Source organism: Sarcophilus harrisii, chromosome X (genome assembly GCF_902635505.1).
Source record: "Sarcophilus harrisii chromosome X, mSarHar1.11, whole genome shotgun sequence".
Lineage (NCBI taxonomy): Eukaryota > Metazoa > Chordata > Mammalia > Dasyuromorphia > Dasyuridae > Sarcophilus > Sarcophilus harrisii.
In genome coordinates this window covers 55,993,113-56,005,226 of record NC_045432.1, presented here as the reverse complement: position 1 = coordinate 56,005,226, position 12,114 = coordinate 55,993,113, and the positions used below count along the sequence as shown (strand labels likewise).

At 33.4% G+C, this 12,114-nt stretch overlaps 1 protein-coding gene across 11 annotated transcripts in view; it reads left to right on the top strand.

The window, feature by feature from the left end:
• ATRX (ATRX chromatin remodeler) overlaps positions 1-12,114 on the top strand; it is a 184,856-nt gene that overhangs the window by 95,784 nt on the left and 76,958 nt on the right. For all 11 annotated transcript variants that reach the window (XM_031944868.1, XM_031944866.1, XM_031944870.1 and 8 more), the window contains 7 exons: positions 2,487-2,635; positions 3,335-3,514; positions 5,326-5,419; positions 9,032-9,134; positions 9,735-9,917; positions 11,093-11,234; positions 11,792-11,901. In XM_031944868.1, the coding sequence (XP_031800728.1) occupies positions 2,487-2,635; positions 3,335-3,514; positions 5,326-5,419; positions 9,032-9,134; positions 9,735-9,917; positions 11,093-11,234; positions 11,792-11,901 (961 nt within the window). The remainder of the gene's footprint in view (positions 1-2,486; positions 2,636-3,334; positions 3,515-5,325; positions 5,420-9,031; positions 9,135-9,734; positions 9,918-11,092; positions 11,235-11,791; positions 11,902-12,114) is intronic.

Genomic DNA, 12,114 nt, shown 5'->3' with positions numbered 1-12,114 from the left:
TGTTCAATCATTCATTGCTTTTGTCAGAGTTATTTCATGTGCTTAGTATCTATAGTGCACAGTGTATGTGTAGCTTTTCAATTTATAATCATACATTTAGAGCTGGAGGAGGCCTCAAGGATCATCTTTGCCAAATCCCCTCACTTTGCAGATCAGGAAACTGAGGTCCAGGGCATTTGAAGGGCATGTTCAAGGTCAAGTAATGAGTAAGTTTCCTAGGTAACTGTTGCATTTGGTGTCTTCTGATTCCAATGCCAACATTCTATGTTTATTTTATCGTATCCTTTCTCATCATAAGGCATTTATACACAGTCACAGTCATGTCAATCAGTTAATCTTGAGGAATCTTCATTCCTACATATAGACATATAAGAAGAAAAACAGACCACTGATTTGAAGAATATTTGTTTTCTACTTGTTATTACTGATATGAGGTGGCTCTTAAAAGCTACCCATATTTGGCTTCTATTGTTTTGGAGATGGATACAGTAACCGTATAATTATTTACTTCATTATGTTTACTAGTTTTTGTTAAACTGGAGGTTTAATATTATATTACAACTTTTCCATGTTATGAAGCCAAGTTTTAAGACTATATATGTTGGCTATTAGATTTATTAAGTAGAGCCAATATGAATTGAAAATATTTTTCCTTCTGATTTTGGGGGACAGAGTGAGGAGAAATATGGAGGCTTCTCAAAGAGGAAACATGCTTCATAGGCCCACCCGAATATTTCTATTTGTCTCATTCTAGCCAGCCTAGATCAGGAAAGCAACCCTCAGCAAGGCAAACTCACAGGTAAGCACAGGATTAGTTTTAGTCATCAGTCATCATCTGTTTTTCGAAGTATTCAATAATAGTAATCTATTTGATAATAACGTAATCACAAAGCTCAATTTGTAAACATTTATGAGATTGAACGCCAATCTTGCCTTAGTGTTTTCATTTGTTTTGAGATAGCTTTCAATACCAGGAGCAATGAAACAACCCTTGATATACAACGTCAAACAACAGGTACTTTAACATCATCCTTTTCTTGAGTATATATTACTTATCTAGTGAGTTATGAGTGCATGCTATCTGACTTGGAGAATCGTTATAAACTTAATAGAAATTTTCTTATCCTACTTGGAAGTTTTCAGTTGGTATTTAGCTCTGAACACTGGTGCTCCTTAACCCACTGCAGACTGTAGTGGAATCTTTCTTTTGCATCTTATGGAATGGCACCCTTTGTGATTTTGGAACTTGTTTTAGATAGTTTTAATGTGATGTTTTGTGAATTCTGCTGTGTGCAGATGTGTATGGAAACATTTTGGCTTACACCAGAAAGCTTTGATGACTTCACTTTTTGACATTGGCTATTTAACTGGCTGTGATATTCTATTGTTGTAAGAAGACTCTTTGTATTTCTAGAGCTTATTGTGTTTTGTTTATTTATTTGGTTGTTTTGGAATTTTAGCTTCTTCAAATATTCTGAATTTTTAGTCACAATGGGGATCTATTATTCTGAGTTTTAATTTTTAAAGTTGCTACTCTTTGGGGGTATAAGGATCTTAAAGGTTAGAATATATATGTGTAAATATCTTTTGTCCATTTTCAGGTTCATGAGATACTTAACTGTAGTTTGTTTTGCATGTTTATGGTGTTTAAAGCCATGAAGTTTAGGTGGTAATTAATTTACTATCAAAGGTTCTGAAAGATATATGCCCTTGAATTTGTTTTGGTGTTGACTTTAGATTTGATTGCTTGTCGGAACTCCTTGGTTTGGAAACGCCTTTTGACTAGTGCAGACCAGCTGCTTCTCTGCAACTCCCAGTCTTAAGATACTGGCTGAAGGCTCTGAGAGCTTGTTCATTCTTTTTATTTGTATCACCATCACTTAGCGCAGTGCCTGGCTTGTAACAAGCACTTTCCAAAATGATTGTTGATGATGAATTAACTAGGGTTAAAAATGTTTTTGTGCTTTTCAGCTTGGAAAATGGTTGGTTCATGTTATGGTGACTTAAAAACTACCTCTGAGCAAAGACTTATACTTTATTGCTTATTAATTTTCCCATTTGTTCTGGTGGTCAAATGTCCTGTTATATTTTCTATGAGTTTTGTCTAGTTAGGCCCCTACCTTTTTAGTTGTTCGGATGTGATGATGGAATAAGAAAGATTAGAAGAAAGTCGAATTCCTGTTTTTATTATGTCTAAATTACATGGAGAATTTTGTTCAGTTAAGAACTTCAGTATATAATTGAATTGTGGCAAATTTGAAAATGTTTTATGTTAAAATCATTCTAAAAGTTGTTAAGTTGGTATTTTCTAAACTCTAATAAGGTAGCTTATTTGAATGTATATTCCATATATTGTACTTATTAGTGTACCTTTTCTAGCATAATTTTTCTGAGCCTTTTTTCAAGGTTCAAATTATTTCTGATTCTATTTCATCCTCTTACCCACAGACTACATAGTTTGTTTTCTTTTCTTTCTTATTCTCAAGAATTGCCAAAAAGATGCTTTTAGAAGAAATCCAGGCTAATATTTCCTCTGATGAGGATGCATCTTCAGATGAAGAACCAGCTAAAATCAAAAAAAGAGTTGTAAAACAAAATGAAGAGAACACCGGTGATGAGAGTGAGCCCTTAAAAGGTATATTATATGATGTTCTATTTTGGTAACTTGCAGAAGAGTATGTGTATGTAGCATCCTGTTTTATTGTATTACCTTTATTCATTATCTTTATTAGAGAGATGACTTTGATTCTTCAAAGTTTGCTGTTTGCCCAACGATAATACCACATGTCTATGATGTAGATAATTTGCAAATGATAATTACCCCCCATCTCTAGGAAAATATAAAGTTCTTTTTAGTGGAATCTTTCTCAAATAATTGTTTCAGAAATTTTACCATTGACATTTTAAAAAGCAGCAAGTTACTTATAGTTTTCAACGTTCACTTTTAAAAGATTTTAATTTCCAAATTTTTTTCTCCCTCCTTACTCTGTCTCCTAGATAGCAAGCAACCTGATATAGTTTATACATATGCAATTATGTTACACATTTTTTCATAATAGTCATATTATGAATAAGAATCAGAACAAGGAGGAGAAAAACCGTAAAAATGGTATGCTTCAATTGTCTTTCAGACTCCTTGCTTCTTTAACTGGATATGATCAGCATTTTCCATTATGAATGTTTAAAAATTATATTGCATCATTGTATTACTGAGGACGAAACTTGTCAAAAGATCATTGCACAATGTTGCTGTTTCTTTGTACAATGTTTTTGTCTCTTTGCTGACTTCACTTGGAGCAACAATGTTAACTCTTATATGCAATTTCATATGTAGATGAAAATGATGAGCACGGCAACTCTGACACAGATTCTGACTCTGAGCAATCTAAGAAGCCCCGGTACCGTCACAGACTGTTACGGCACAAACTGTCCGTGAGTGATGGAGAATCTGGAGAAGAAAAGAAGTCAAGACCCAAAGAGACAAAGGAAACCAAACGCAGAAATAGGAGGAAAGGTTAGAAATAAGATTTAAAATTCAGAGGAAAAGCTGATTTAAAAAGAGAAGTTATCCAGATAAATAATAGAGATAACATTGTGTCATCATTAACAGTGTTGGTGTTAGAATCAAAGAGACCTAGGTTCTATGTATCCTACTTCTGACATCATCTCTGTGACTGTAGCAAGTCCCATAACATCCAAAGGTTCCAGGCAACATTCTCAGACCAGGCTGCTAAGTTAGACCATGTAGAGATTTGGCTTGGTGTTGACAGTTGTCACACAGATAGCTTCTGCCCTGATGGACTCCTAGATATTTCAGTTATGTGGAAAGTCAAATAGTCTACTAAATTGTCAAATTACATGGCTATTACGGTCATTTTTAGAGATGTTGGTGCATGTGTGTATTTGGTTTTTCTTGTCATGCTCCTCTGGTGTTAGCATCCTCACTTTGCTGCTTTTCTTAGTTATGGCAGGAACTATGAAGTTCAGTTTTTAAGTGTGAGTCCCTATTTTTGAGAAAATCTTCAATCTTTCCTTGCCTTCCTGATTTTAAGTTTAATCTTTAAAGTAAACTATATTTAAATATAGATAATCGATAATTATTTCTCTACTACTTTAAGGTTTGCAGAGTGCTTTACAAATGTTCTGCCCTTTGTTCTCCATGACAACTCTCTAAGGTAGACACTATTTCCCTAATGTCAGTGGAGGAAACCGAGGTCCACCAAAGTTAAGTGAATTACCAGGGTCATTCAGCTACTCAGTTCCAGAAGTGGCATTTGAACAAACTGAAATCTTCAAGTCCGGGCAAGGCCTTTTCTACTTCATGATGCTGTCATTTTAGTTTTGCTAATTGTGAATTTAAGAAATTCTAAATAGAATTTAAAGGTCTTCTTATATAATATTGTTCTGTTCTCCATAGCTGAGCTTTGAAATAAATATTGGGGCTGTATATTCATAATTTATTACACTTGTTCTTTTCTGTGCTCACTTCTAAGTTTCCTTGAGGGTTTTTTCTTTGTTCTTTTTCCTCTCCTCTACTCCTCTTTCCTCTCTTCTCCTTTCTCCTCTCGCCTTTCTTTTCTTTTTGAGGATTCTCTAGAGATATTTGGTCTTTCTTTCACTCTTCATATTAACATTTAAATATCCTACTTTTTAGAATCTGATAGTATTTGGAAAGTGCCTGTCCTGAATCTTAGTTTTGTTCTAGCTGCAAGAAAAAGATGTGCTAAAATAATTAATAGTGTAGTAAGTATTTTATGGGGGTGAACTGTGTTAATTTAGTAAGGAAGCAAATAGTGTTTCAAAGACATGTGAAATTTCAGTTTTTTCAACATCAAAAATCTCTTTTCAGAAACTCTTATCTAAATTTAATGTAGTTAAAAGTAATAAAAACACCTTAATTTTTAATATTCTGAATCTTTCTTCCCAAAGTAATATGAAATTGTGTGGTTTCATTCATAAAGTGTTAATGTTACCAACAGACGTTCCAAGTTTGGTGTTTTTGTTTTTGTTTTTTACTGCAGTTTTCTCCTCTTCTTTTCTACCCTTTCATAGTTAAATATATCCCAGAGGAAGGCAATTGGTAGATGTTTGGCATGGCCAGTGACTGGCTAGAGGAGATGTGATTTTTATGGCCTGGGGCACTCACTCAGTCTCTCATCCATCCAGGGCAGGAGGAATGCCAACAGGAATAACTCCATACCACAATAATTGTGTTTTAATATACACCTCTCATGTTCACTGTCAGTGTAAGGCTATTGAAGAATTGATTATGCTACCATTCTATCTCATTACAGTTGATAATTTTGTGTTTTAATTTCTATCAAGTGAGCAGTGAAGATTCAGTTGATACTGATTTTCAAGAATCAGGGGTAAGTGAAGAAGTGAGTGAGTCTGAAGATGATCAGCGTCCTAGAACAAGGTAAGGCTTGGAGCCTGTCTCTTCTCTGTTGTTGTCTTCTGTTTAAAAAGACATCTCAGTATGTTATTCCTATCTTAATTTATTCCTATTTTCTGCTCTTTGATTTTCTGGAGCTTAAACACAGTTCAGAGCTAATATCTTGATTCTGTTTCTTCTTAGTGGTCTCCTGGATCAAAACATCATGCAAGCATGGGCTGTAGCAATGTAATGATGATTAATGAGTTTCATTTTCAGTTGTAATTTGTAATTGATTGCTACCTGCTAACATGACTTCCAGTAGCATTCAGTTGCACAAAGGTAGCAGCAACAAGTTGAACACTAGCTAATTATGTTAAACTTTAAATATATATGAGTGACCAAATGAATGATTTCCTGTTCTGTTTCCCCCCAGAATATTGTCCATTATATAGTTATTATATATTTATAGGTAGGTATCCATTTACCAATTTGGTGAAGTATATAATTGCGGGTTGGGAAGACAGGACAGAGAATTATTCAGATGGCAGTTAGCCTTATTTACAAGTCTTTGGACATCTGTGCTTTAGAAAATATTTTCAAACAAAAGGAATAAAAGTTAATCTTAAAATAGATGATTATTTTATTTTATTTTATTTTTTTATTAAATAACTTTTTATTGACAGAACCCATGCCAGGGTAATTTTTTACAACATTATCCCTTGCACTCACTTCTGTTCCGATTTTTCCCCTCCCTCCCTCCACCCTCTCCCCAAGATGGCAAGCAGTCCTATACATGTTAAATAGATTACAGTAGATTTTGGATACAATATATGTGTGCAGAACCGAACAGTTTTCTTGTTGCTCAGGGAGAATTGGATTTAGAAGGTATAAATAACCTGGGAAGAAGAACAAAAATGCATGCAGTTTACATTCATTTCCTAGTGTTCTTTGGGTGTAGCTGGTTCTGTCCATCCTTGATCAATTGAAAGTAAGTTAGATTTTGTCTTTGTTGAAGAAATCCACTTCCATCAGAATACATCCTCATACAGTATCGTTGTTGAGGTATATAATGATTTCCTGGTTCTACTCATTTCGCTCAGCATCAGTTCATGTAGGTCTCGCCAATCCTCTCTGTATTCGTCCTGCTGGTCATTTCTTACAGAACAATAATATTCCATAACATTTATATACCACAATTTACTCAACCATTCTCCAATTGATGGGCATCCATTCATTTTCCAGCTTCTGGCCACTACAAACAGGGCTGCCACAAACATTTTGGCACATACAGGTCCCTTTCCCTTTTTTAGTATCTCTTTGGGGTATAAGCCCAGTAGAGACACTTCTGGATCAAAGAGTATGCACAGTTTGATAACTTTTTGGGCATAGTTCCAAATTGCTCTCCAGAATGGCTAGATGTATTCACAATTCCACCAACAATGTATCAGTGTCCCTGTTTTCCCACATCCCCTCCAACATTCTGCATTTAGATGATAATTTTATCAAATTTTGATTGTTGGAGGGGATGCGGGAAAACTGGGACATTGATGCATTGTTGGTGGAGTTGTGAACGAATCCAACCATTTTGGAGAGTAGTTTGGAACTATGCTCAAAAAGTTATCAAACTGTGCATACCCTTTGATCCAGCAGTGTTACTACTGGGATTATATCCCAAAGAGATTATAAAGAAGGGAAAGGGACCTGTATGTGCACGAATGTTTGTGGCAGCCCTTTTTGTAGTGGCTAAAAACTGGAAACTGAATGGATGTCCATCAGTTGGAGAATGGCTGAATAAATTGTGGTATATGAATATTATGGAATATTACTCTTCTGTAAGAAATGACCAACAGGATGATTTCAGAAAGGCCTGGAGAGACTTACACAAACTGATGCTGAGTGAAATGAGCAGGACCAGGAGATCATTATATACTTCAACAACAATACTATATGATGACCAGTTCTGATGGACCAGGCCATCCTCAGCAACGAGATTAACCAAATCATTTCCAATGGAGCAGTAATGAACTGAACCAGCTATGCCCAGAAAAAGAACTCTGGGAGATGACTAAAAACCATTACATTGAATTCCCAATCCCTATATTTATGCACACCTGCATTTTGGATTTCCTTCACAAGCTAATTGTACAATATTTCAGAGTCTGATTCTTTTTGTACAGCAAAATAACGTTTTGGTCATGTATACTTATTGTGTATCTAATTTATATTTTAATATATTTAACATCTACTGGTCATCCTGCTATCTAGGGGAGGGGGTTGGGGGGTAAGACGTAAAAAATTGGAACAAGAGGTTTGGCAATTGTTAATGCTGTAAAGTTACTCATGCATATATCCTGTAAATAAAAGGCTATTAAATAAAAAAAAATAAAAAATAAAAATAAAGTTTTTCCTCTTAACTTAAAAAAAAAAAAAAAGATAATTTTATCAAATTTAACGGGAGTAGTGATATATTAAAGTTGTTTGTTCCTTTTTTTCTCTTGATTTCAGTTGTTCTATAAATAGTACTACCTTTTTTCTCCTTGGCTATATTCAAATTGTAACAGTCATGCCTATTATTACTCTCCTTCTATTGGTAGCTCTTATACAATTAAGAGTCTTGTGCTATGTCATATTAATAATAGTGTGTATCAATATATTTTATTGTTTGCTCTGAATGTTATAAAGAATTAGCTATTCTGTCTTTATGAGATGTGTCCAGCCAGAATCCTACAATGTGTTGTTTACAAGAAACACATTTAAAGCAGAGCCATATCTACAGAATAAAGGTAAAAGACTGGAGCAGAATCTGCTTCAGGTGAAGTAAAAAAGCAGGAGTAGCCATCCTCTTCTCAGATCAAGCAAAAGCAAAAATTGATCTAATTTAGAGATATAAGGAAAGAAAGTATATCTTGCTAAAGGTTACTATAGATAATGAAGTAATGTCAATATGAGATGTGCTTAGTATTTATTGGGGATACAAAATGATGAAGCAATTCTGGCCCTGGCCTTAGAGCTTAAAAATCTACAGAGATGGAATAAATAGACTTGAGAAAAACTGTAGATAACATGCACAAGTGCCTGATAATGTTTTATAATTTGCATATTTTTGTAAAGAAAGACTCCATCCAACATTTATTCAACATGCAATTATTAAGTATTTGCAGAGATTACTTGAAGTGTGAACTTCAGTTTAGTAATTAAAAAAAAGAATTGAGTTAGTCCATTTAGATTTTTCTGAGGATATAAATATAGATTGTGCTTATATGACTTGAGAGAGTCTGCCTTTGTAGAAAGGAAAAGGAAAAGGAATAACGGAAAAAAGAATCACATACAGACATTTCAGGCAACAGCAAGGGGAATGAAAAAAGAGGGTGAGTGGATTTGTGTAAAGGATAATAATGAATTAGAGAAATTAAAGTCCATATTTCAATCCCTAATATATGTTTTAATCATTTGTAAAATCACAGGACTAGAAAAGACTTGGCAACAAAATCCGTATTTGTTATAGGTATCTTATACCTCCAAACATTTTTATTAGGTTACTGTTTTTGCCAATTTATTTTAAAGAATTGACTTTAACTATTTTAACCATACATATAAATGAAGACATACTCTAAGATAAGGTTTTTATCAGTGAGAATATTTTTAACCTTTCAGATCCGCAAAGAAAGCAGAAATGGAAGAAAATCAACGTAGTTATAAACAAAAGAAGAAAAGAAGGCGTATTAAGGTTCAAGAGGATTCTTCAAGTGAAAATAAGGTAAGTGGTGATATATGCACATCATGCTGTAGTTATAATTGTGATAGCATTTTCTTTACTCAGAGGAAAGTCCCCTTTCAGCATAACTGTTTGGTAAATAGTAATTTTAAGACAGAAATCTGCAAAACTATAGAACTTTAGTGTCAGTAAATTGTATAAAAAATTTAAATCACCTCATTTTATTCATTCATTGGTTTATTGAGCATTTATCACATATACTGATATATAGTATGATAGGCACTTGGACGAGTATAAACACAAGTGAGATATTCTAATTTTAAAATGTTTTCATTTTGTCATTCACTGTTGCCACCAAATTCATTCTGCTTTTTGGATTTTTAGACAACTGTTGTCATCTTATACTAAAAATGTTTGAATATTAGTACATTTGTAGTGCATAATATTGTACAATAAACCATTTACCATTCTTAAATTTTTCATATATTTCACATAGTAGGCTTTATTGATTTTTCATCAGTATTACTTTATTCAGTAGAAATCAATAATCGTTGTGACTCACAAAATGAAATTTGTATTCCTTTACTTATGATTTTATATAATTTTTGAATTTCTTAATTATTTATGATTATTTAATTTTAGAGCAATTCTGAAGAAGAAGATGAAAATGATGATTCTAAGTCTCCTGGAAAGGGTAGAAAGAAAATTCGAAAAATTCTTAAAGATGACAAACTGAGAACTGAAACTCAAAATGCCTTAAAAGAGGAAGAAGAAAGACGAAAGCGTATTGCAGAGAGAGAGCGAGAGAGAGAAAAATTAAGAGAGGTAATTCATCAAGAAGTGACAGCCACATTCCCATTCACTTAGCCAACTCTCCAGTTAACAGGGTTTTTTTTTAATTGCTTGTTTGTTTTATGTCTTTACTTTTTTGCAGAAATTTATTTGGAGTTTTCTTTAATTTTTATATATACTCTCAATTGCTATCTAGGCAGATTGCACTGCTATCTAGTCCAGTTCCTTCCTATGTAAGAATCTTCTCTGTGATAGACCCAATACATAACCTTTCTTTGAAGACTTCTGTTGGTAGAGAGACCTCCTACCCTTATTCCTTCCTTTTTTTTGTTTTTTGTTTTTTGTTTTAATTATCATGAAGTTTATTCTTAACTTGAACCTTGATCTGGCTCCTCACCACTTGTATAAAACATTTTTGATATTTCTCATCCCTTGTGCAAATTAGATAAAACAATTTCTCTTATATATAATAATCTTTTATATTCTTCTCTATTACCTCCTCCCTTCTCCTTTCCGCTTCTCCCCCTTGCCCCACATGTACACAGTGAGGTCTTTTCATTTTTTGTAAAAGAATTATTTCTTCTCTCACCACTTAGAAAATACTGTGACCTTCTTTGAGCCCTTTACTTTTGTGAGGAAGACTAGTTTTCATTATCTTGCCCTTTGGTAGACAGCAGTTCATTGCTTTTTTGTCCCGACCAAGTCTGACATTACGTCGATGTAGAATTTGCTATGTTCACTCAACTTAATGTGAGTGAAATCCTCAGGCTTCTTTTTTTTGTTTTTTAAATACTTTCTTTTTTTTTTTTTTTCAGCATAGAATAATGATTGTTCAATGTTTAGAAGCTGCATTCTTAGTTTTTAATATGAAGTGATAAGAAGTGTTATAAAATTATTAATGCTGTGTTCATAAGTGAAGTAATTATTAAATGCTTACTATGTCTTATGTTCTGTGCTCAAAACTTGAAGATGCAAGTTCCTTCCCTGGATAAGTTTTTATTCTAATTAGGGAAAACACTATGTAAGAGAAAATTGGAAATGTAGATGCACAGGGAGGTAAGTTGGTGCAAGAATTGATAGCTGGTACATCAAAGCCCAAGAATGGTCCCTGTGGTAAAACAATGTGATATCCACAACAGTTATTTGTTTTTATTAATTACATTTGACCCTAGTTTTTTCCTTTCATATTCTGTGTGCTTTCCATTCAGGTGATAGAAATTGAAGACGCTTCACCTATTAAATGTCCAATTACAACAAAATTGGTTTTAGATGAAGATGAAGAAACCAAAGAACCTTTAGTACAGGTTCACAGAAACATGGTAACCAAATTGAAACCCCATCAAGTAGATGGTAAGAAAATAAATTAGAGATTTCACTGCCTCTCTTTCACTTATCTCTCAGATTACTTAATTTTAAAAGTGTAGACATCTGTATTCAAAAATTTACAACCCACAGTTTTCAATATTTACTCTTGGTCTCCTTGGGTCATTACTTATTTTTATTCATGAGAATTTATGTAGCTCTCAACCCCTCCATGTTTGCATGCCTCCCCTCAGCCTGAAGTATTACTGTTAAATGTAAGTTTAGTTTATAACCACTTAGTCATGCTTGTCATTTTGTATAAAATTTAGCATCTCATCCTCTTGGAGTGAAGATAGTCATATTTAAAATTATAGATTTAGACTTGAAAAGAGTATTTCATCCAGTCACTTGACTTCCTTTGTGGCTCAAGAATAGAAATTTTGATAGTTGACTTAAAATTGATTTGTATTTGCTTGTACTTTTTATCTTATTACTTTTGATTCTGAATGAAATATGACATCTTTGTTTTATGTATTTTTGAAAGCCTAATTTTGGTCTTGAAGCATGTGTATGTTGAGCTTTCTAATTTAAATTATTTTCTTTAGGTGTTCAATTCATGTGGGATTGTTGTTGTGAATCTGTGAGTAAAACCAAGAAATCTGCAGGTTCTGGATGCATTCTTGCCCACTGCATGGGTCTGGGAAAGACATTACAGGTAGGAGGTGATAAATATGAAGGTCCCAGTAGGCACTTGTAGGATGACAATCTTAAAATTTTTCAGTTCTGGAAGATAAATATGTAATTGATTTTACACACACACACACACACACACACTTATAATGCATGTATATATAATATAGTCGTTAGAACTCTTAGTACTTTTATATTTTTAATATTGCATGATATAGATATATAATATACTTATTTC